The sequence below is a fragment of the Vulpes lagopus genome, chromosome 12, assembly GCF_018345385.1.
Source record: "Vulpes lagopus strain Blue_001 chromosome 12, ASM1834538v1, whole genome shotgun sequence".
Lineage (NCBI taxonomy): Eukaryota > Metazoa > Chordata > Mammalia > Carnivora > Canidae > Vulpes > Vulpes lagopus.
Genome location: NC_054835.1, coordinates 11,498,476 through 11,522,402, shown reverse-complemented (window position 1 = coordinate 11,522,402; position 23,927 = coordinate 11,498,476). Strand labels below are relative to the sequence as shown.

Genomic DNA, 23,927 nt, shown 5'->3' with positions numbered 1-23,927 from the left:
CGAGAGCGGTCCTGTCGCTTTAAATCCGGAATCCCGCGCGGGCTCCAGTTCTCGCGATCTCCAAGGTCGCCTACATATTGCCCACAATTCCCTTTTCTTTCTCTCCTCTCCGGCAAGCCAAGATGGTGAGTGATGTCGCCTTTCGCTGTGTCGGCGTCGAGTCCGGCTTCTATCCGCCGCCATCCTCCTCGGGGCGCGGCCGTGCGGGGGTCCCTCCACCGCCGGGCGCTAGGGGAGCCCCCCGGGGCCTGGCAGGGAGGCGCTGGGCCGTGTGTAACGCCGACGGCTGCCTCCGGGAGTGCGGGGCGAGGGCCCGGGCGGGGAGCGCAGCGCCGCAATGCGGGGCTCCTCGGGCGCGCGCGGTTCCGAGTCCGGGGCGGCCGCGGCTGCCGGGCTCACGTCGAGGTGTTCAGCGCCTAACGGCTGGCAGCCTGCGCGGGGCCCCGCACGGCGAGGCGCGGGCCGGGGCTGACTGGGTCCCTCCCTTGTCGCCCAGCCGAAAGGGAAGAAGGCGAAGGGGAAGAAGGTGGCCCCGGCCCCTGCCGTGGTGAAGAAGCAGGAGGCCAAGAAGGTGGTCAACCCCCTGTTCGAGAAGAGGCCTAAGAACTTCGGCATCGGTGCGTGCGGCCGCCTGGAGAGCGGGGTGGGGTGGGAGCCCGTCCTCCGCCGGGGCGGGGCGGGGCGGGGCGGGGGCGCTCCCCGGTGTGCGTGCAGGTGATGTGAAGGAATATTTGCTATCCGAGAGACGGTGATGACGCCCGAAACCACCAAGATCGCTGATGCACGCGCACCCTCGGGGGGCCCTACCGGCCGCGCCGCCGGAGCTTGAGCCGCACCGACCCGTGTTGCCCTCCCCTCAGGACAGGACATCCAGCCCAAGAGGGACCTCACCCGCTTTGTCAAGTGGCCGCGCTACATCCGGCTGCAGCGCCAGAGGGCCATCCTGTATAAACGTCTCAAGGTGCCTCCCGCCATTAACCAGTTCACCCAGGCCTTGGACCGCCAAACAGGTGAGCTGCTGTGGACAAAACCTCCTGGGCGACGGGGTGGGGACACGGCTGGACCCGCAGATGTTGGGGGGGCGGTGGGTGTTTTCGAGTACGTTGGGTTGTCATAACTTAGGAAATCTCTAGTTCGTGGGCCGTGAGGGTAGGAGGTGGTGCCGCTGAAGGGATCACTACACAGTGTGAGGGGACAGTGGCCTAGCGTGAGGTCAGGTGGCACAGACCAGAGCCTAAAACACAAACCTAAACCGTGATTTTTCCAGCTACACAACTGCTTAAGCTGGCGCACAAGTACAGACCAGAGACTAAGCAAGAGAAGAAGCAGAGGCTGTTGGCCCGGGCCGAGAAGAAAGCTGCGGGCAAAGGGGATGTCCCCACTAAGAGGCCGCCTGTCCTTCGAGCTGGTGAGTGGGCCCCTTCTCCAGGGGTGAGTGGTGGGGCCGGCTGTTGACAATGATGCAGGAATTTCTACACCTGGAATCTCTGTGAAGAGTAAAATCGAGCTTTTTAACCCTGAGTCACAGCCTTTGCCCAGAGTAGTAGGATGGCTTTTGTGAACAGAGCAGCCCACACGGACTGCTCAGGCTAATGGGTTCTGTGTCCTAGGGGTTAACACTGTCACCACCTTGGTGGAAAACAAGAAGGCTCAGCTGGTAGTGATAGCCCATGATGTGGATCCCATTGAGGTACGTCGAAGTATCCACTGTCGAGCCTAGATTGGGTCTTTATGTTGGTATCAGGAAGGCTAAAGCTGAATGTTGTCTGGCGCATTGGGCCAAGGTGGGGTGACCGCTTTCTATTGAGGACGGTACTGACGAGGGATCCGTGTGATAGCCATTACGACAATGTGGATTTCTTAGTGAATTAAACCTTGAAGTGCAAATCCAGGAGTTTAATCCTCATAATCCTTAGCAGTTGTTACAGAGTTAGGTTTTAAATTACCATTTTGGTCAAAATACACTCTAGAGCTAACTCTGTCTTCCAGCTGGTTGTCTTCCTGCCTGCCCTGTGTCGTAAGATGGGGGTTCCTTACTGCATTATCAAGGGGAAGGCCAGGCTGGGGCGTCTGGTCCACAGGAAGACCTGCACCACTGTCGCCTTCACACAGGTTAACTCGTAAGTATGCAAGATGGCTCCAAACTCCCAACAGCCAGTGGAGGTCAGGGACCCACACACACACACACAGTTCCTTTAATTCCTTTAGGATTTTACCCTAAAGATTAAACGTCATGCTTTTCTAAAGGAGTGTGTCTATCTTCATCTTTGCCAATGATGGTTACGAATTTCTTCACCTGAACCAGCCATGTGGTCATACTGTATCTGAGGCAAAGGGCTTGTTGGGTCAGCAGGTCCTCCCTGGTTTTTGGAAGGTAACTGAGAAGAGAAGCTAATGACCCAGATTTTCCCCTGCCTTTTTAGGGAAGACAAGGGAGCTCTGGCTAAGCTGGTAGAAGCCATCAGGACCAATTACAATGACAGATATGATGAGGTAAGTCATTGGGGAGAGGACTGGCTGACTCTGCCCTCCTAAGCACTCCAGTAGGAGACCGCATGAGCTAGCGTAGTGGGAGCCTCAGCAGCGGACACTGACCCCTCTGTGTCTTTGCAGATCCGCCGCCACTGGGGAGGCAACGTCCTGGGTCCAAAGTCAGTGGCTCGCATCGCCAAGCTGGAAAAAGCAAAGGCTAAAGAACTGGCCACCAAGCTGGGCTGAGTGGACGCTGTTGAACTTTCTGTACATAAAAGTAATAAAAGGTTCTCTTTCAGTGAGTGTCAGTGGGTATTTGGGGTTGAATATACTTGATCTTGTTACCGTAAGTTAAAGTTGTTTAAAATCCAGGATTTGTATTTGATGCAGGGTGGGAGTTGAGGGAAGACGACGTGCTATGTGGGGGGTGCAAGGCGATGGTTCTGAACAAGCAGCTCACCCACACATTGGTACATGGTACTTGAACCCACTGATTATGATCAGATTGTTGCATAGGTAGAAAAGGCAAGCACGGCATGTGTACTGTATGGATTTATTCATACCGCTCATACCTAATCCACATAAATCGTATAAAAAGAAAGAAATCTGTGACTTAGTGATTATTCAAGAGAGTAGCGGAGCTACTTCAGTAGATCATACACCAGGAGTCCGACGTAGGAATTTCTTAAACCACAGGTAGGATGTAGCTGCACAGAGGCCATACCTTGGGTTGAAGAGATGAGCAGTCAGGGTTTAGAAGGGGAAGAGAAGGGAGCAGCCAGAGGCGGGGACTTACCAGGTGAGGATGTACTGCATGTGTTCATTCCTCAGAGTAACTCGCGTTTGCCCTCCAATGGGTCCCCCGGGGACCGTGCTCTCTGCAGAGACAGTGGGTTTAGTGTCCACAATCCCTAGGGCAGTTTGGCCAGCTGTCTCCATGGGGCCTTCCAGAGCTCTTTAGAGCTGTCAAATTCAGTGAGGCCTTGGACCTGTAACTAGACCCTGTGGCCTCCTTTCCTTAGTGCCCACCAGACACTCCTCCCACACATTAAAATGCAGGCAGCAGGAAGTAATGGTCCTGTCCAGGGCTGAAAGGAAGGCAGGCCGCTCACAACGTACGGAAGTCTGCATCGATGAAGATGGGGTCTGCGCCTGTGAGCCTGGCCATTGCCTCCAGGTCCCGGTAATGCCAGTGGTTCCTTTCTGGGTTGTTCTCTGGGACAAAGGGCTTCCTGGTTTCTGTCAGCCTCACCATCCCAACTAGGTCCACTTCTCCCTCGACCTACAAAGGGAAACCAAGACTGTTCTTCAGGGCTGGCGGTTTCTAGACACCCCTGCTTACAAGGGAAGGTTCAGGCTCCTCACCTGGCCTCTCTGCCGTGTATCAGGATTCACTTTCTTCCTGGGGACAAACCCTCTGTTGACCAGGATGGTGACTCTATTGGAATAAATAGAAGTATGCTCTCAGGGCGGGGAAGGATCTTTGAATAAAGATTATCACTGGTCATCCCTATGAGAACAAGGATGGTGTCTGGGATGGTTTAAGATGAGGCTAGCCTGCAGGTACGCCAATGGGAAGGTCTTCCTTTCTCATGCAGTGTACCCCCCCACCCCCCATCTCCACTTCCCTGTGCCTCAGCCACTGCAACAGCCAGGTTTCGGATAGCTTCTCTGTGAAGAGCAGCTGCCTTCTGGACCTGCCTGTGGGGTCGCAGAGACCCTCCCACACCCGAAGCCAGGAAATTGCTCTGGCTGAGCTCAGTGCCCCCTTGCTGGAAAGGTCGTTTCCCTGGACTGCCCTTCCCCTCCTGACTCCATTTGTGGCCCAACTGGTCACCTGGGAACCCTTCCCTGATTCCACCCGAGTGAGGGTTTGGTTCCTTTCCTTTCCCTTCCCTCAGTCCTCACACGAGCCCCCACCTCGTACTGCACTATGACCATTTAGTGTGTTTGCCACTACACAGTCTCCAAGGTGGCCGATTTCATTTGCTTCAGAGTTTCACGCAGATGAATGACTCAGGAAGAACTGAAATGAATGGGCTTAGGGAAGTCAAGTACTAATTCCAAACTCTTAAGGAAACTGAAACCTTCTGAGTCTCTTAGATTTCCCCAAGGTTGCTTCATCCCTGCATGTCCCACTCACCCCAGGTCAGTGCAGTGAAAGGGGGTAATGACATAGGCACCACTCTCGGGCGAGGAAGAGAGACGGCCAGCCTCCCGGGCCTCCCTGGCTGGGTCCACCATGGTCCGAGGCATCATGTACAGCTCCTTGGAGTGGTCGAAGTGCCCCCTGACCTTCACCGGCCTGTACTCCAGATTTTTCAGTTCCATTGGGCTACATGGGAGTGGGGAGAAGTGAGGCTGAGGCCAAGCAAGTTTTGGCAGGACATTCAAACCCTTCCAGGCCTGTACACTATTACAAATACAGCACACACGTCTGCTCCCCTGAATGGGAAGCTCTGTGGACTGTTGCTCCAAGACAGTCCATTGAAACAAGGGGTAGACACTGTAGAATCATTTGCAGCACTCTTTCAAGATAAGGCTCTGATGTTAAGACATGACATGAGGGTACACTCTGCCCTCCTTCACCCATCAGGTAAGAGTCACTGCTCTAGGGGGCCCATCAGCACTGTGGGGGATGCCTCAGGTACAATGCATCTCAAAAAAAAGTAAAATCCAGGATCAAAGATGTTTTTCTAAGTTTGTCAGGACGCCCAGTAAGGTAACTTGTTTTAGGGGCTCCCATGTGAGGGTCAGGACTACAAGCAGAAGCCAGGCCCCCACTGCTGACCAAGTGAGACCAGTTGCAGGTGGGCAGCTGCACACTCACTCTGCTGGCAGAGGGATGGGCTCAGCCATAACTCGAGACTCCAGTTCTGCTATCAGCTGCAGCTTCCACTTTCGACGCTGGACCTGTGGGAACAGTACAAACCCGAGCAAATGGCAGCAAGGGCAAAAGCTCAGAGCCGCCAGAGCTAGAAGTCGGGCTTTACCTGCCATGTCCCCAGGCCAAAGGCTGTCACAGGAATGAGAAGCAGGAACCACTGGAGGAAGGAGTCCTCTTGTGCTTCTGTGGCAGGTGCTTCAGCTGAAGAACTGCCACACCTGCTTGGCCTCCAGGCCAACCCTGGGAAGTTCAACACCACAGAACCAGGGTCAGAAGCCCTTGACAAATAGAATGGGAGCAGCCAATCCCTCAAGGAGACGCCACCACTGCTGCCAGACAGTAAACAGGCCACAGCCCGTGGCCAGCAGCCAACCAGTGACACCTGCGTCCAGCCCAGCTTCTAAACTGGGGCCACACGCTGCACACTCGGTGATGTTTACTGACTGAATAAACGCGGCCTAGGGCTTAGTCCTGCTGTGCCACCAGCTGTGACCCCGGGTAACTCCCGGAACCACCTGCGCCTTTTACACAATACTCTGCGAGGTATTCCATTGCACTAAGACGCACCCGCGCAGAGACAGAACCGTGAAAACCCGGACAGCGGCTCACGGCTCTCAGCGCTCGAACACCTTCCTTTCCACTGCTCATAAACTTAAAGCTGGAACAACGTACTCAGAAAGTATATTTTAGTTGTCGGAGTGTGAGTCTCAAGTCAGTAACACGGGCTTTGTGGACGGTTAAAAAAAAAAGAAAAAGGCTGCAGCGGGCTGACGGGCACCCTTCCCCCTCGCGCGGCGCCCCGCTCCCGGCTGTCGGTGCGCGCGCAGCCCGCAGGCCGCGGGTCCCAGGCTCCCGGCCTTCAAACCCCATCAGGCGCTGGAAGGGGGCAGCTCCGAGCTCCCCTCAAGGCCGCGGCCCCCGGGCAGAGCGGGGGACGGGAGCGGGGGCGGCTCTTCCCGGGCGCCCGGGGCACCCGCGAGCCAGTCCTCACCTGGGCGCAGGGGGACCGCAAGGACGCTCCTCCTGACCGCGCGGGGCGGGCCCTGCGGAGACCGGGACACAGGCTGAGCTCCCCAAGCCGGGACGCTGGCCCCCAGCCCGCCCGACACGCCCGCGCCGCTCACCCGCCCCGCCGCCGCCCGCAGCCCCAGCCACCGCACGGCCGCCGCCATCGCCCGCCGGCACTTCCGGGCCGCGAGACATCTGCTTCCGGGGCACCGCCGAGCCCCGCCCCCGGCCCACGGTCCACGCGGCGCGAGCGGCGCCCGCCTCCGGGTCTGAGCCATGGGCGAGCCTCCGGCCGACGTGCGCGCCTTCCTGCGCCAGCACCCGAGTCTGCGGCTGGAGCCCGGCGCGCACAAGGTCCGCGGGCCCGGGGGGAGGCGCGGCGCCGCGCGGCGCCCCGGGCCCCCCTGACCCCCTCGCCCGCCCTCCTGCCCGCAGGTCAAGTGCGTCCTCACCGGCCACGAGCTGCCCTGCCGCCTGCCGGAGCTCGAGGTCTACACCCGCGGCAAGAAATACCGGCGGCTGGTCCGCGCCAACCCGGCCTTCGACTACGCGGAGTTCGAGCCGCACATCGTGCCCAGCACCAAGAACCCGTACGTGCGCGGGGCCGCTGCGGGCGGGGCTCCGAGGGGGACGGGCCCACCGTCGTGTGTTACCGACGCTTTTCGTGGGGCCGAGGTCTGTGCCTTCAGGTTCTGAGTGGGGCCAGTTTCACATACTTAGGGAGGACTTTGGTGTAGCCGCCGCTGTTTGCCGACAGGGGCTGAAAGGAAGAGGGCGGTGGTGGCCGCTGCTTCGCGCTGGGCCGGGCCGCCGAGTCTTCCCCGCATCCCCTGGAGCAGGGGCGGCTGCTGAGGCTGGCCAGGCCTGGGTTCCAGGCCAACCGCGGGAGGTCACAGCCGGGCCGGACCAGTGCTGTCCACCTCGGCTGCAGAGGGGACCGCCCTGCTGCCCAGGCCCCATCCTAGACCTCTGCTGTCAGGCTGGCTGAGATCCTCATGACTGTCCCTGTCCCCCAGGCACCAGCTGTTCTGCAAACTCACCCTGCGGCACATCAACAAGTCCCCAGAGCATGTGCTGAGGCACACCCAGGGCCAGCGGTACCAGAGAGCCCTGTGTGAATGTAAGTAGCCGTGGGTGGACCCGGCCTGCTCTCTCCTCCAGGACAAGCGCCCTTGGAAGGCAGCAGCGGCGTCTCAGTCACCCACTGGCAGCCGCTGGTGGTGCCCTGGGCCCAGCCCAGGGGAGGCATGGGGCTGGAGGTGGGGATAAAGCAGGCGGTGGGCCCCGAGGTCACTGCAGGCTGGTGACTGCTACGTGCTGTGAAGGACGGGTGCCGAGGGCTGTCCGTGGGGAGTAGAGGCAGGGATTCAGCCAAGGTCAGAAGAACGCTTGGCTGCTGGAGCTCCTGAACGACGGCCTCCATGCCACCATGCAAGGGGAGGTCAGTCAGCAAGGGAGGTGGAGACGACCACAGGGGGTCTTGGAGGCCATGGCCTGGACCACGGAAGGTGGAGATGCGTTGAAAGGACTGAAGCAGGGCTGTGGCACGACCACTGTGGGCAGGGAAGATGTGGACAGGCAGAACTGTCTGTGGCTAGAATCAGTAGGTGAGGGAGTGAGGTCAGAAATCACCTGGATTCCTGAATTCCTGGCTCAAGACCTGGCTCTGACCTGGAGATCAGAAATCATCTGGATTCCTCAATTCCTGGCTCAAGACCTGTGGTTTGGAAAGTGGCATCTGGATAAGAGACTCCCTGAGGAAATGAAATGTTCCTTTCAACCTGTGTCGGGGGACAGTGGCTATTGAAGTCGGGCCAGTGCTCGGAGGGTGCACATCACCGACACAGAGCGAAGGAAGAAGAGATGGGGCTAGGCCTGAGAACAAAGGAGTCCAGAAGGGTGAGAAGAGCCAGGTGGAGGGGTCGGGGGCAGAGGTTTTAGGAGTGCTGGGACGACCAGGGGCTTTGGGGACAGACACAGAGACAGGATAAGGAAGAGAACTCTGAAGGCGGGGTTTCTCCCAGGAAGAAACGAGGTACAGTCTTCACCTCAGGACAGTAGTGAGGGATGCTGTGGACAGCTGAGAAGCAGGCATCCTACACAGGTGCAGAGCCTGAGGGCTGCTTGGTGTGGGCGGGAAGGGGGGCCTGGGTTTCCCCACAGGCTAGAGTCATCCTATGTTGGGGTATGTGGTTCATAGGACCAGCGGCTAGGAGTGTAGAGAGGAGACCCGGGTGCAGAGCCCAGTGGCCACAAGGCCCTGTGGGGCATAGGTGAGGCAGAGGATATGTCCTTGGAGGAGTGCAGAAGCAGACATCAGAGACCAGGGGGCCCAGTCCCCTCCCTCCTCTCTGAGGGGGCTGCATGGACAGGAGCCATGCCCACAGAGGGCAGGGTTCAGAAGCCAGGCTGGTTGGTGCCACCCTGCTCCTCATCTCGGCTCAATCTGGATCTGCCACACTGAGCTCCTGGCCTCACCGAGTCCTCTACATAGGACCTTGTGGCTCTGGCGTGGGGGCCCAGCCACCCTCCCTGGGGCTCCCGAGGCCAGGCAAGGGCTTGGGGGGTTCAGCACTCAAGGCCCCACCCCTGCGTGGCCCCGCACTGGAGGACAGGGGCAGGCACAGAACCAGGCAATGTGCTGGTCTGTCTTCCAGATGAAAAGTGTCAGAAGCAGGGTGTGGAATATGTGCCTGCCTGCCTCCTGCACAAGAGGAGGAGGGAAGCCCAGATGGACGGCGCTGGACCACCTCACTCAAGAGAAGCCTTCTGGGAACCTGCGTCCAGTGAGGACGATGCAGCTGCCAGTGACAGTGATGACAGCATGACAGACCTGTACCCGCGTAAGTGGGACTGCCCCCCCACCCGCCTTCCTGCAGATTTGGGTCCTGGCTGTCTGGTGTATGCCTCCGTCTGTCCCACCTCGAGTCCTGGGCCCTGGCTGGCCGCCCCCTGCTCAGCCCTGTGCAGACGGTAAAGCTAAGCTGAAATTGCCCATCCCTCTGTGCCTTCCAGCCGAGTTGTTCACCAGAAAGGACCTGGGAAGGACTGAGCCTGGCGACAGCACCAGTGACTTTTTGACAGAAGACGAGGACGGGAAGCCAAGGCTCACACCAGGGAAGGGCCCTGGGGACAGAGAAGAGATGGAAGTGGCCCAGGCACTAGTTCACAAGCGTGGGAAGGTGAGTGTCACCTCCGGGGCTGCTGGTGTGGCAGCAGCTTCCTCTGGGGGTAGCTTTCCATTTCCTTAAAAAAAATTTTTTTAAAGAACCTTGTTCTTGCCAACAAAGTGCCAAGCTAACAGTTTGTAAGTAAAACAGGAGCCAGGGCCGCTCTGCCCTGACATGTGGGGGCTGCTTCTGGCTGAGGGAAGGACTTGTTTCCCTTTGCCATCGCCAGTGCCATCATCCCTGGTAGCTGAGCAGAGCCGGGCTCAAGGAAGTTGGGGACGCGGGGGTGCCGGGAGGCCAGCAGCAGAGGAGAGCGGCCACAGAGAGCTGGCCTGTCTCTGCGGCTGGGTGTCCCCATGGGGCCCTTTCCTCTCTGACGGGAAAGGCTCATGACCTGGAACCCTCTGTTCGTGTTCCAGAAGCAGTTGAGTTTGTCAAAGAAGAAGTTCAAAAGTCATCATCGTAAAGCTAAGAGCTTCAGCTCTCTTAAACACTGTGGTTAATAAACGGCTGCTGGAGAAAGCACATGTAGAGAGCCTGAGAGTTCTTCAGACACTCGACCCCGTGTTCCTCTTCATGCCGTCTGCAGTGCATCCTCTCAGCTGCTGGGGTGTCCCAGGCCCTTCTCCATCCACTCCATGTTGGTGGGCTGGGGGTCTGGCCCCCAGGCTCAGGGGCACACTCCCTGTCCCCAAGAAACAGCAGGGACCCCCAGGGAAGAATTATGTCTGGACATGGCTTCTAAGTGGTCCTCAGTGAAGCCTAGGGGTCCGTCAGGCTCACTCAGCGTCTGAGGAGAGGCCTGGCGAGGCCTCACGCCAGCTGGACAACACCAGAGGACCACACTGCGTACAACAAATGCCATTATTTATTTTGATGTTTTCAAAAATCAAAACGTTTTCAAACACAACTAAGATATAAAATACAGCATAAAATGAGATTTATACCTATTTCCCACATAAAGCAAAAAAATTTTCAGAAATTGTTTTGCCAAAGCCAATTGGTAGTATTTTTTTTTCTCCTCCCTGCAAAGGCATCTACCCTGTCCCAGGCACCGGCCTGCGCAGGGCCCCGGGAGGCCAGAACACCCCCTAGCATTGAGGGTGTCCTCTGACCACACCCATCAGCCTCCTGGGGTCCACCTGTTTCTACAAACTGACAAAGAAAAGGTCTTGCGAGCACAGGGCCAAGAGGGACCCGTACCGTCAAATACCGTGTCACAGAGGAACGGACCTGGCTGAGTGTCGATTGATAGGACTGTCATGCTGTGCTGATGGGGGAGGGATAGGCCAACAGGTGGCCCCAGCAGGTAGAAACCCCTTTGTGTGGTAAATGTCCTAGTGTCGGGAAGTAGAAAAAGCCTCCGTCCGATAAGCCACTGCTTCATCTTCAGAAGGCCAGAGGGGCATGCAAGTGGGCCGTGGGGGAGGGTTTAGGGACATCTTGGGGTGAACCTCCACCAGGGCGGGGGCGTCAAGAAGGTGTGCCATGTGGCCCTCAGGTTTGGTGGGTCCAGGCTATGGAGCCAGTAAAGGTTCTAGGAGCATAGGTAGGCAAAAGTGGGGCAGGTTCCCCACCTCACACTGGCTCTGGTCTGGCTGGGAAATGTGGATCCTGGCTCGGGACTGGCCCCAGCATCCCTGAGCAGGACCCTGAGGCCTGCACACCTCGCTGATGAACCAGGAGAAAAGAAAAGCTCTGATCAGTCCTCACTTGAGTTTGGTCAGCCTGCCCCCAAGAGGTTCTGGGGGAGGACTGGGGGGAAGCACAGAGATGTCCCACTCTCCCCTCGTGGTGTTCGCTATAGCCCAGCGAGCAGAGAAGAGCCACAGGCGCTCACACCCCCAAGAAGAGAAACACAGTATAAGGCAATGTTAGAAAACTTTAAATACAGGATTAAGATCCAATCGGTAAGGCATCACAAATCGTAAAAAGTAATTTGGGCTGCATTCAGCATAGCAAATAGACACTCTGAGCAAGCGACAGCCTTGAGAAGATGGTAAGTCACGGCCGCTCAGCCTGGGGAACTGCTCCCTCCCGCCAGAGAACCAGGCGGGTGCTCAGCCAGGCCAGGCCCACGGCTCAGCAGAGGCTGTGTAAAGGTCGGGGGTGAGGTAACTGGTCTGAGAGGCTGCTTTGTTGCCACCCTGCCCCACGCGGCTGCCACTCAGCCCATACCCCTCCTGGGGGAGCCAACTTGCAGGCATGTGGCCAGGCCAGGGTTGGAGCTGGGATCCCTACGGGTTCTGGGGCGCCGGAGGACCTCGGGCCCCTCCGTCCCCACCCTGAGCCACTAAAGCTCTGGGGGGATTACTCTCTAAAAAATCTGTACCAATCTGAGCTGGCTTTCTGATGAGGGACTTCACCATGAGCAGTGGCCTCGGCCACCCCTCCAGTACAGCTTCCTTCTTTGGGTTTGGGTCTCGAAGTGCTGTCACTGTTCCCACAAGTAATATAACGCAAGGCAGGGACAACTTGAAGCCATGGGTGCGGTTTAAAACCAGGGCTTTGACAGTGTATTTGATGTTGGGCTGGGCCATCCCGAATTCTTTTGTTTTGGCTAAAAACGTAAACTTAAAAAATAAGAAGAGGGAGACCACTTTGAATGATACACCAATGTATCTGCTCACGGTACAGCTTGAGGCCCCCACCCGCAAAACAAAACAGGAACTGAGGCCACAGCCCAGCCGGCCACTCACTCCGAGAGGCTGAGGCCTTGCCTTGGTGGGGGAGGTACTGCCGGCCAGCTGGCCAGCCCCAATGGCCGGATACTAGGGTGTGGGTCCAGAGCAGATTTAACCATCAATTTTCAGGTGTCTGCAAATAAATTCTCAAAACATCTGTGCCTTTACCAAGGGAAAGAAGGGAAGAGGATACATAAATGCTGGCAGTTTTGTCGAATCCACCCCGAACCAGTCCTCGATGGCCACGGGTCTCAGCCAGGCAGGGAAGGGGTGTGTTACCATTCTTTCTTCTTTTCGTCCATGGAGACGCCCCCGGGGCCCAGGGCCACCACCAGGAGCAAGCCTCCAATCACCGACATGGTCTGGAAGAAGTCATACTTCAGGAAGTCGTGCATAGGCTTATAGACAGGAATGGTCCAGAAGGCGTTGAAATACACGTTGATGGCAAACAGCCAGACGACAAGAGTCAAAGCAGCCAACTTGGTTTTAAAACCAATGGCCACTAAAATCATCAGAGCTGTGCCCACGATGTTCTGAAGAATCTGCAAAGGTCGGAAGGCAAGAAATTCAGAAAGAGGTAAGGAAGAAAAGACATACTCATACTGTGTTTTATCAACAGGCAAATTCCAACTTCCCTTGTCAGTGTCGGGGCGATGTCACAGAAGGGCGTGCGTCCAGGTGAGAAGTAAAGACCGGTGCAGGGGGCGGTACACAGAGCAACACTCTGAACACCAACGGTCAGGAAGGGTAAAGGAAAGCCTCCACTGCACAGGCTGTGATTTACCAGGAGCCTGGGGGCCTGCAAGCCATCGAGATCTTCCCCAGTACTCTCTTAGGGCTGGGCTCCCCCTCCTAGGGTGCCGGGAACCCCTCCTGGGAACCTTTCCTGGCCAGGGCGCCCAGCCGGCTCAAAAAAGGGGCGCTGCAAGCTCCTGGGGACAGACAGAACTTCAGCTCTGTAGCCGACACCTGGCGCACATAGCATGCCCTAAAGGTGGGAGCGGTGGGCAAGAAATAAAGCGAGGGTCTGTAAGGAGCCTGAGTGGGCAGCCCGGAGGCCAGCATGCCGGGTGCCTGGTCCTCCTGTGAGCTCAGGGAGACTCTAGACCTCGTGTGCCCACTCTGGGTTCACAGGACTTGACGGGTCTTCATTCCTTTTCGTAGGATCAAAGGTTTGCTTCCTTTGAGCCAACTCATTGGAACATCATAACAACAGCCCCTCAACGAGGCTGAGTATGCAACCAGGGAAGGGGACGGGCTCCCAAAGGCCAGGAGACCTGACCCATCCAAGCCAACAGGAACACTTACCGAGAAGAAGCTGGCATCAAAGTGGAGGAGGGTCATGAACATCAAGACCAGCAGAACCCGGCCTCCCAGCTGCATGTACTGCTTGGGAGAGCTCTCGCGCATGGTGGGGACCCCTGCGAACATGCTCTTCCCCTCAGAACGGGACTCCGCCAGGAGCAACAGCAAGCCTCCTCCCAGGGCCAGATTCCTGACAACAAACGCCAGGTGAGTCACTAAGGCTCATCGGGCACGTGCCCCTCAGACCAGGTCACAAGGCCTCGGCGGGAGCACAGAAAGGGTCCCTAGGTCCCTCTCCACACCAAGCTGGACCAGCCAGGTGACTGACTGATAGCTCCAAGGGCCTTCTGTGGCTGTTGTGCCAAATGGTGACAGGAACCTGAACACGCTCGGGACCCATCCTAGTCCTGGCCCCAATGACGACCAGTTGGGTCCCTGTGAGCTAGTGCGCTCATTCTGGCCTCCTTCCCTCCCTCATGAACACAGGGCTGGGAGAAAAGGCTGCCTTGTCCCCCGTGCTCGGGGTGGGGAGGGGGAGCCTCTGCCAACCCGCCAGACTCCAAAGCCACTCAGACCTAAAGAAGTTTACCCCGACTGCTAGTTACAGGGTCTAGAGACATGAAAAGGAAGCTCACCATCAGGAGTACACATACCTCATCAAAAACTTCAAGTCCCATAGGATGCTGTAAGCAATGGTCTGAATGGAACAGAGAAGAGAGACAGAAACTTAAATCTCAGCATTTTCAAACCCATTCAGACTCCTACCGAGGCAACTTCTCTGCCATGAGTGCGAACATTAGGAGGTACAGAACAGCTTGGACCCCAGGACAGCGCCAAGTTCTACAACCTGGCTCAGCATCTCTCGGGGCATGCCGCCAGCCTGGACCTGCTTAGCACGCACCTGCTCACCAGAGCTGTGCCCAAGGTGTGCTAGAACAGGTTAAGATGCACTGTGTTATGCAGCCCGCGCAGCCCACGGGCATTCCTTAGGAGATGAAATGATAAGATAATGTCCTGGCCTCAGCCAACCTTATGATTCATCCCCCAGTCAAAGGAAACTCCAGAAGATGGCAAAAACGTGGGTACCCAGAGCTCGGGGCCTTCTCGGGGCACCATCTTCTCCAGCTCTCCTGAGCTTGCTTTGAGGAAAATTCAGTGATTTCTCAGCAAAGAAAAGGAGGTTCAGCCAGAGGCAGAGGGCTCAAGGGGGAGTGAAGCCGAATCCCCAAAAATGCCTTTTTGCAGAAGCTCAGGAAGAGAGAGACCCGGACCTCACGCCCCATGTACCTGCAGTGCTATGATTCCAAAGAGCCCAAAGCAGGCATACTGCACGAAGTTCCTGCTCAACACCAGGATGCAGCCAGCTGGAAAGGAGAAGGGCGAGGGTGAGGGGGCTGTGGGCATGTCCCAGGTGAAGGGATGCCACCGGGTACCTGGGTACCTGGCCACCTCGCCTGAGCCCTGTGCAGCAGCAGCCTAACTACCCACCCCAAGGAAAAGTGACTTCCAGGAGAACCAGTGATAGGCGCAGACCACACGCCTCAGCTGGACCTCGCTTATTGGAAACTTGGTTCTAGAAAGCTTGCACCAGAGAAGGGGCCTCTCCCAGAGTGTGTGGTCCCTCAGAAACTCCACCGTGGACAGACTAGAAAGCCCCACGAGGCACAGGGAGGGAGGCTGCCACCAGAAGACAGCGGTCAGCAAAGGGAGAACCCAGGCCCACAGGAGCTGAATGCCCACCTGATGCTCTTCGTCTTCTGTGTCCTTTCACTCATCTTCCCCTGACACTCAGGGTTCCAGCTCGCCCATGTGTCCCTCTCCAGGTGCTTGAGACAGGGACCATGTCATCCCCCCCAGGTCCCCTATGTGTCCCTCTCTAGGTGCTTGGGACAGGGACCGTGTCATCCCGCCAGAGGCCTGCTGCCCAGGAAGGAGGGGAGGGGGTGCAGTGACCACTCCGGAAGACCCCCAGGTGACACTGTCTCCAGCCCCCGAGCACGCGCTTTAAGGCCACTCACTCAGCTGTCCGAGCAGGTTGAGCAACACGAAAGCGGAGGCCAGCGCGTAGCCACAGCCCCACGTGGTGTCGATGTAGTCGCGCTGCTCGCCCCACTGGAACCACATGCGGACGCCGTCCTCCAGGAACGTGCTGATCAGGCACAGGCGCGCCACGTGTGGCAGGTACTGCTTCGTGACCCGGAGGAACTGCAGGCACAGAAACCACTGAAGTGGCTGCGGGCCTGACGTCAGAGCCCTGCTGGTGCCCCTCTCCGCCCAGCCCTGTGGGGCTGGCTCAGGCCCCTGGGCCCCGTCGTCTCACACGCGTGTGTGGGCAACAACGGTAATCAACAGAGAGCGGACTCTCAGGCTGGGGCCTTAGTGGATGAGGGTCACGGCATGAAAAGGCCCCACGAGCCCACCCAGCTGCCTCCCCGCCCACCTGTGGGCCCCTGCATTCTCTACCACGGGCTGTCCCGCCCAGAGATGGGGGTGGCATCCCTGGCCTCTGCCCACCAGATGCCATCAGCACCGGCCCCAACCGTGACTGCCAAAAATGCCTCCAGACGTTTCCATGTGTCCCAGAGGTTGGAGGGGGAAACCTCTCCCACTCCCTTGAGAACCTGTCGTTTTATAAAAGGGCAAAACCGAACCCCATACCGGGGGGCCCACTCAGTGCTGCACCCACCGGACACTGCTGTGCCGAGGCCTGACCTGGCCTGCTGGTCACAGCCGGCCGAGCCACGGCCTTCCAGACCCAGCAACACTCAAACCCGCTCTACACGGAACAGGGCTGAGCACACTTGAAATGACAGTCCACTTGGGTGATGGCCAGGGTCCCAGGCCTAGAGGGCCTTCTGGGGGCCCTAACAGGATGCTCACGTGTCTATACTTCACCGGAACCTGCAGAGCAGCCAGGAGAGGCCAGGCCCTGGCAGCTGTGCGTGCATGTCCCAGGCCCACACTGGGCAGGAGGGAGCCGGGGCAGGTGTTTGCGAGCGCTGAGCACACATGTGTAACTGTGTGCCCAACAGCTGGAAAGCCCTGCGGGTCTTACAAACACACACTAACAAATGGAAGGCGCACTGTGTCAAGGGCAGTGAAATTCAGAAAAGTTTCAGAACTCGCTGGCAAAGGTGAGAGAGACAAGAACAGGTCTAGAACTTCCTCCTGCCCTCTGAGGTGTGATGGCACGGTTAGGAAACAAATAACTCGAGTTGAATTGAGGCACAAATGTTGCTTAGGTGCCTAGCAGCCACTTTCTCTTTCCAACCTTCAAACCCAGTGCAAAGGGACACCGTACCACACACAGCAACGGTGGCCGCTCGGGGAAGACAGCCCCACCCACAGGAGGGACGTGTCAGGCAGAGTCTAAAGGGCATCTGTGGGTCTAGCCCCCACAAAGGGATGGTCAAACGAATGTCACTGCTCCTCTTAGGGCCGATGAAAGCGTACTGGCACCAACGAAGGGGTGTCTAAGTATCGAAGAGCATCTCTTAATTGTTGGCATTTTGAAAAGTTGCCTTCAAGTTCTAGAAACAGCTGATGCTTGCAGCCACAGGTAACGAGCCTCTGGCTGTTTAGATCAACCCTCAGTTGGCCAACTTTGGCTCGGTCAGCAGAGAAGCCTCCCCACCGCCTGCGCCTCCACCTGGACCGCAGCAGACAGGCTCACCTGGGAGGGAGGGAGAGCAAGCGAGGAGAGAGATTACAAGCCAAGTGTCCTTTCTCTTCAAATCTCCTGAGCCCCAAGGTGGCGATTCTTCACAAGCTCACTCAGCCCTTGACCCTCACTGAAGCGGTGGCAGAGGTCACAGTGAGAAAACAGATGCCCAATCAACCAGGTGGATGTAGGCAGATGATGCTGTGAGTCCTGCCAGCCTGTGTACTGTGGCGGGATAGGGAGGCAGGGAACGGCTGGGTTAATGGCTGCTAAGATTCTTTCCAACTCCAATAAGCAGAGGAAAATGAAGGAAAAGACCCTTTTTTAGAAAAAGAGAGGCCTCGAATGTCCCACCAACTTTGGAGTCTACATAAGAGCCTGTGTAGGATGTACGCACACTCGGTGTACACACCCCGCCTCCCGTCGGCAGACGCCACCACCCCTGCCACTTCTGCCTCAAGGCCCCCAAATGCTTTCATAAGATCCAGCGACAGTCACCGGTGGCATCACTCCCAGTCCAGTCATAGAGACACAGAGAGCGGGGCCACGGCAGGACTCCGGGGAAAGCTGAGACCAAAAGGCCGGCAGGCAGACATTAGAGGTTTGCTGACCTTCCTCGGACCTGGAACTGAAAGGTGCTCAGTGTGCTCTGAGCCCGGGCCCTCGGGCCTCACTCTGAGCCTCCTCACCACCAAGCACCCCCGTGTAACACATGCTCAGCTCTGCCGCATGGCCCAAGAGACATAGGCAGTGTTTAAAAGCCTCTGTGCCAGTCTGTACTCCTAATTTGAGTGTCTGGGTCAAGAGGATTAAAGAGCAACAGGGAGACTCCTCCCTGCCCCATGAGACATGCTGAGGAGACAGCTCCGGGCTGGGGGGTGGGGTGGGGGGCGTGGAATGCCAAAATTCAGGTTATCTGTGCTATGAAGTAAGCATATCTCTGATTTTCCAAGTCAGATGTCGTCTAGGCTTAGGGCCGACTGTGTTTTGTTAAGTCAGGCTGCTCCAGCGCCTTTTAAACCAGCCAGCCTCTAATAAGCACCTGTTTGGACTCAACATGGAAAAAAAAAAAAAAAAAACAACCCTGTTTTAAACATGAGGCCAGGGGGATCCCCGGGTGGCTCAGTAGTTTAGCGCTGCCTTCCACCCAGGGTGTCATCCTGGAGTCCTGGGATCGAGTCCCACGTCGGGCTCCCTGCATGGAGCCTGCTTCTCCCTCTGCCTATGTCTCTGCCTCTCTCTCTCTCCTCTCTCTCTCTGTCTCTCATGAATAAATAAAATCTTTAAAAACAAACAAACAAACAAATAAACATGAAGCCAGGCCCAATTTTACTGATTCCCTGAATGCGTGTTGCTCACAGCAATTCAGATGTGGCCACTGAATCCACACCATGCATCTGCGGACAGCATGGCCTGGGCACAGCAGAGAAAAGTCCCTAAATCAGGCAGCCCAGCAGCACCCACAAGCCCAGTGGTTCCCTGGCTGGTGTAGAAGTGGTGGCAGTGGTGGCGCCCAGAGCACCTGCAGGCCTTGTGGGCCAGGTAATGCCCCCTCAGGATGCTGAGACCCGGACTGCCTCGTACGGGAGAGCATCGTGGCAGGAGAGCTGGAGACGGACACGGAGCAGGGACAAACGGCAGGAGAGGACAGTCAGCCTCTGTGGGGCCGGCTTTTCACCGGCGTCTCCAAGAACCTCATAGTCAAGCCCGACATGGCTCATGAGCAGTGACAGCACCTGAAGGACTTCCAAAATATGGAAAGCAGGGATTTCTTTATGAGGGGTTATTATTCTAGAGGGGATTTAAGAAACATACCCCACCCGAAACAGAACTCTGAACACACAGCAATCAGGTCCCAAGCCACCTGCAGCTCCCACGCAACACAGAAAAACTCACTTTCTCGGAGTATTGGGGACAGAAAGGAGGGAAACAGTCTGCAATTTTTGGTTGAGGACTTTGAGGAAGTGGAGAGGGCAAGTCAGGTCTGATCACCAGGGACTGGGGCTGCCCTTCTCAGGGGCCACCTCAAGCCTACACGTCCCAGATAATTAGAGCTTGCAGTAGGGTAACTTCCTTCTCATCAGGCTGAGTCAGGACTGGAGCAAGAGTTTGGTGACTCACACGTGTGCATCCATCATGACCCCAGAACTCCCCCAGCAAGTCTCCCGGAGTGCCACTCTGTGGGTTCAGGCTGCACCTCCAAGAATAGGAACAAGTGTCAACTGGCCCTGGAGACGACCTGGCTTTCCGTACCCAAAATCCACGTGACCAAGAGCTTAACCACAGGAGAGCAGCAACAGGCCACATGGAAGAGAACATAGCTGTGCCTCACTTTCCAGGAGAAGCCTCGCTAACCACAGTTCCCTCCGCCATGGCCCCACCCCGCTCCCCAGAAGAGGTAGGGCCCCTCTTCTTAACCTCCTAAGGCAGGCAGGTGGGGAGGAAGGAGCCCCCTCTGCCCTTTCCCCTCACTCCTGGTGGTGCAGGGCAGGCAGCCCTGGGAGGGCAGGGGTCACAGAGACACGGAAGGAAAGTGATGCTGAGACCCCATCACTGTCACCAGAGCCCCACTCACACCCAATGGCCATCCATGGCTGTGTATCCAGAGCCCTAACACCTGTGGGTCAGGTATGCCCAGTCACTGCTGTCAGGGCCATCCCAGCTACCCAACGCTTGACCAGGGGCCCAGGGGCACTGCATGGGGCAAGAGCTCCTAGGACTGGCTCTGTCACACCCGAGATAGGTTAAAACCAAAGGCCATCATGGAGAGCAAGGCCCCATGCAGCTTATCTGTCACTCAAGTGATGAGCTGTCACACTGAACCTATTAGGTGCTAATACTCCTGCTGGCTGGCACAGATGTACTTGGGAGCTACATTCTGCTGCACGGCAGCAAGCACCAGCTGCAGGACACAACATAATTTTGGACTGCTGAGTTCATTGGTCTCTGGCTCCTTCCAACCTGGTCTCAGATGGCTTCCGAATGCCTGGCTTCTGCAGAGGGCACGCTCAGCATTTTCTCTAGCGCCTGGCTTCCTGGGAGCAGGACACTGTCCCTGGCCGCCCGGGGCGAGGAGCCTGATGCCAGAGATGCAGCTCTGAAGAGCCTGCCAGTCAGAACTAACCAGACAGCTGACCCTGTACTCTCACCTCTGCAGGCCTGAAGGAAAGGCTGCCGGACAGCCAAGAGGTGAGGAGCCCAGCCTCCGCTACGAAAATGTGGATTCAGAATTCCGGCCTACCACGTGCCATGCAAGACCACCTTCCCACAGCTGAAGATGGAGGTACTGTGGCCGGCCTCACCCGCTCCGGAGGGTAGCACAGCGCCAAGTGTGGAGGACCTGGCCCAGAGTTAGCAGTTCAGGATTCTTGTCCTAAGTACTGGGGGAACACAGGCCTTTTTAGGTCCCCTTCGAGCAACCCAGACTTTCTGGTCAAATCCTGTCACTTGGTTTTTGCTTCTGTTCTCTGAAGACAAGGTTAGAGAAAAATGGATATGCTATCTAATATTTCGCCATTCTTTTCTTTTGAAATCATTTTCATTTTAAAAGCCTGGACTCAGGACGCCTGGGTGGCTCAGTTCGTTAAGTGTCTGCCTTGGGCCCAGGTCATGATCTCAGGGTCCTGGGATCGAGTCCCTGCTCAGCAGGGAGCCTACTCTTCCCTCTGCCCCTTCGCCTGCTCATGTTCTCTATCAAATAAATAAAAATCTTCTTAAAAAATCAATCAATAGGGATCCCTGGGTGGCGCAGCGGTTTGGCGCCTGCCTTTGGCCCAGGGCGCGATCCTGGAGACCCGGGATCGAATCCCACGTCAGGCTCCCGGTGCATGGAGCCTGCTTCTCCCTCTGCCTGTGTCTCTGCCTCTCTCTATCTCTCTGTGACTATCATAAATAAATAAAAATTAAAAAAAAAAAAAAATCAATCAATAAAAAGAAAATCCTGGACTCCCAGCACCTTTATGATTGGTTGCCTTCTTTTAATATTATGTGGATAAATGTTAAAAACAAAAATGCCACCGCGGTGTGGCCAAATTTTGTCCATGGGAAGCCATCACTTTGGCTCTGCCCTCTTATCTGCCCACATCCTCCTGCGTCAAGCCTGCCTGTGGCAGAAGAGGCTCCTGACTTTGGTTCTGAAGAGCACGAGGGCCACTGCCCTCCCCAGTCACCCATCACGGGGCATGGAGGGGTCTTTTGACATCTGCTACCACCACCCAGGTGGGCCTTGGTGCTGATAAACCAACAGCAGGAGTCCACACTGCCTGACAGACAGCCCTGGGCCACTTTGGGTGCTGGGTTTGATGCAGCATGCCCTTTTTACAAGGAGGGGGGTCCTTCTCCCCGCCCCCCCATTTATGCCAGAAGAACACCAGGCCTCAGAAGCTTATGGTATGTGGCACTAGCCTTGGGGCGAGGCTGGAGTCTGGGTTTGCCCCCACGCCCAAGCCCCGGGCCAGTCCAGAAGCTCCTGCAGGCCCTGCCTGCCTTCCCAGCAGTAACTTGGTACAGGCAGACCCTGTGTGCCCTCCACAGGCCTTTCCAGTTCCGCGATTCTGCTTCTTTCATTTAATACAGAATACGTGGAGGAAAAGAAGAAAAAAATTACATAAAGAGATTTTTAACTTTTTTTTTTTTTTCCCCTGTAAGAAAGTTTATCATTTGATCGTTGGCAGCAGCTGGGTTAGAGACATTTTAGCTAGCTCCGGTTATGAAATGCACTTGCAAAATCAGGGTTCTTCAGGCTGAAGAGTGAGTGTGCAGAGCTCTCCCGGTCCCCTTGGCTGAGAGGAGCCATGTTCTCAGGGAGTCGCTACTTGGGAGAAATGAAATCAGGTCACTAAAGCCATGACAGTGAAAACTGGCGGGGAAGGAAGGCCTACTGAGCTCTTGAGAGCTCTCAGCATGAATCGTCTTTGCGAAGCACACGATGTTTACACTGCATCTGTAAGCACAGAATCCTGACCTTAGGAAAAACTATGTCTTCAAGCTGATACACTTTTTCTCCCCCGAAGTGGTCTTAAGATAGCAGCTCGCAGGAAAGTGGTGGAATGAGGTCCCGATTAGCAGACCGCACGAGGCAGATTCACCCCTTGAGGGGAACAGTGGAAAATCTTGCTCACCCATGCCCAATCAGAAAACACTCATTCATCTCTCTTAAAATCGCTCAAACGCATACAAGCCTTCTGATGAACCTTAGCTTCAGAGTTTGATTACTCAATTACCACCTCCCTAAGAATGAAAACTCTGACCTCACTGCTGTTGGCTCTGGTGGAAGCACAAGCACGTTAAGCGAAATAAGGGAAGAAACTGGCTTGGGTCAGACGCGGACCGCGCGGCAGAGCAGAAGGCTGTCGTCTGCAGGCGTAACGGAATACTTTCACGGGTAAGAGGCACGCAAAATCCTCAAAAGCCTAATCAAAAGCGGGCGGGAGCTCCGTCCTGTGCCTCTCCAGGACCTGGTTCTGTCCATCCAGCCTGTGGCCAACCGCCCGCCCCAGGGCTTCCCCGTCGCCCAGAGCGCCGCCGGCGCAGTCTGGCAGGGAAAGGGGAAACCGCCGGCAGGGCCGGCTCCCCTCCTCCAGGCCGCGGCGAGGCAGGCGCCGTTCCGCTCGGTCGGGGCAGAGTCCACACAGCGAGGGCGAGGGCCGGGAGGGCCGGGGGACCCCCGAGCCCAACGCCCGCGGGGCAGAGCGGAGAGCGGCGTGCGGTGGCCGGCGGCGGCCGGGGTGCCGAGCAGGGCGCCCCCTTCCCCGCGGGAGGACCCCCAGGCCTGCAGCCGGACCAACCAGCTCGGACCAGCGCTCCGCACCCCGCCCCCCGGGTGCCACGGCGAGCGGAGCGTGCGGGGACCACCCCGGCTGTTCTAAGGGAGGGGACGCTGCGCGGCGGCGGCGGCCGGCTGGCTCCCTGCGCTGGCGGCGGCGGGCGGACCCGCGCGTCCCTCTCCTGGAGGCGCCCGGGCCGGGCGGGGGGCGCGGGGGACATGGGAGGCGCGGGGGCGGGGGGCACGGAGGGCACGGGGCGCGGGGGCACGGAGGGCGCGGGGGGCACGGGGGGAGGCGGGGGGCGGGGGGCACGGAGGGCACGGCGGGGGGCACGGAGAGGGCACGGGGACGGGGGGCACGGCGCATGGGGGACACGGGGGACACGGGGGGCGCGGAGGGCGCGGGGGGCACGGGGGGCGCGGAGGGCGCGGGGGGCACGGGGGACGCGGGGGGCACGGGGCATGGGGGACACGGGGGGCGCGGGAGGGCGCGGGGGGCACGGGGGGCCGCGTGAGGGCGCGGGGGACGGCTCCCCGAGCTGGGCGCCCTGGCGGGCGGCGGCGACCAGCGCAGGCCGGGCCCGGGCGCCGGCCGCGGGAGTCGGGGCCGGGAGGCGCCACGAGCCCCGGGGGGCATGCCCCGGTTGGGGGAGGGGGCGCGATCCTCGGGCGGGGGGCCCGCGGGAGGGGCGGGGGCCGGGGGCCGGGCGGCGGGCCGCACCTGGTCGGCGAAGTCCTCGGCCGTGCCCATCAGGTCGTTCTGGCCCATGGCGGCGGCGGGAGGCCCGGCTCGCTCGGCTCGCTCGCTCGCTCGGCGCTCGGCCCTTCGGCGCCCGCGCCCGCTGCGGCCTCCACAGGAAGTGCCCGGCGGCCGGCCTCGCTCCGCGTCCGCGGCTCCAGCGGCTGCCACGTAGGCCAAGCCTTAAAGGGGCCGCGCCGGCGGGCCCGCCCCGGCCGCGCCTTAAAGGGGCCGCGC

General features: G+C 58.0%; 4 protein-coding genes and 3 non-coding genes across 11 annotated transcripts; 5 read left to right on the top strand and 2 right to left on the bottom strand.

Moving 5' to 3' along the window:
* The first annotated feature begins 20 nt into the window (after positions 1-20).
* On the top strand, positions 21-2,770 carry RPL7A (ribosomal protein L7a). Its single transcript, XM_041725921.1, has 8 exons — positions 21-125; positions 497-617; positions 861-1,010; positions 1,268-1,408; positions 1,611-1,690; positions 1,990-2,120; positions 2,424-2,493; positions 2,614-2,770. The coding sequence occupies exons 1-8, from the start codon at positions 123-125 to the stop codon at positions 2,716-2,718; spliced, it is 801 nt and encodes a 266-aa protein (XP_041581855.1). The 5' UTR covers positions 21-122; the 3' UTR covers positions 2,719-2,770.
* LOC121474335 lies at positions 710-784 on the top strand. The gene has a single exon (XR_005983347.1). It is a non-coding gene; the product is annotated as a small nucleolar RNA SNORD24 (small nucleolar RNA).
* Positions 1,453-1,526, top strand: LOC121474333. The gene has a single exon (XR_005983345.1). It is a non-coding gene; the product is annotated as a small nucleolar RNA SNORD36 (small nucleolar RNA).
* Positions 2,268-2,334, top strand: LOC121474334. Its single transcript, XR_005983346.1, has one exon. It is a non-coding gene; the product is annotated as a small nucleolar RNA SNORD36 (small nucleolar RNA).
* A 241-nt stretch (positions 2,771-3,011) lies between the features above and the next one.
* LOC121473488 (surfeit locus protein 1) lies at positions 3,012-6,566 on the bottom strand. Of its 5 annotated transcripts, XM_041725917.1 has the most exons (9): positions 6,484-6,566; positions 6,351-6,402; positions 5,466-5,599; positions 5,303-5,385; positions 4,616-4,807; positions 3,838-3,910; positions 3,592-3,754; positions 3,269-3,350; positions 3,012-3,196 (listed from the first exon to the last, which is right to left on the bottom strand). In XM_041725917.1, the coding sequence occupies exons 1-9, from the start codon at positions 6,529-6,531 to the stop codon at positions 3,127-3,129; spliced, it is 897 nt and encodes a 298-aa protein (XP_041581851.1). In that variant the 5' UTR covers positions 6,532-6,566; the 3' UTR covers positions 3,012-3,126. The 5 variants fall into 5 exon arrangements, with proteins under 5 accessions (XP_041581851.1, XP_041581852.1, XP_041581853.1 ...); XM_041725918.1 differs by having other exon boundaries at positions 3,585-3,754; positions 6,351-6,536; XM_041725919.1 differs by having other exon boundaries at positions 3,012-3,179; positions 3,585-3,754; positions 6,351-6,536.
* SURF2 (surfeit 2) lies at positions 6,563-10,068 on the top strand. Its single transcript, XM_041725923.1, has 6 exons — positions 6,563-6,721; positions 6,803-6,957; positions 7,384-7,487; positions 9,025-9,210; positions 9,383-9,549; positions 9,957-10,068. The coding sequence occupies exons 1-6, from the start codon at positions 6,644-6,646 to the stop codon at positions 10,038-10,040; spliced, it is 774 nt and encodes a 257-aa protein (XP_041581857.1). The 5' UTR covers positions 6,563-6,643; the 3' UTR covers positions 10,041-10,068.
* Positions 10,069-10,387: 319 nt separating this feature from the next.
* SURF4 (surfeit 4) lies at positions 10,388-23,872 on the bottom strand. Its single transcript, XM_041725920.1, has 6 exons — positions 23,673-23,872; positions 15,545-15,731; positions 14,814-14,890; positions 14,180-14,223; positions 13,530-13,716; positions 10,388-12,763 (listed from the first exon to the last, which is right to left on the bottom strand). The coding sequence occupies exons 1-6, from the start codon at positions 23,718-23,720 to the stop codon at positions 12,497-12,499; spliced, it is 810 nt and encodes a 269-aa protein (XP_041581854.1). The 5' UTR covers positions 23,721-23,872; the 3' UTR covers positions 10,388-12,496.
* Positions 23,873-23,927: the final 55 nt, after the last annotated feature.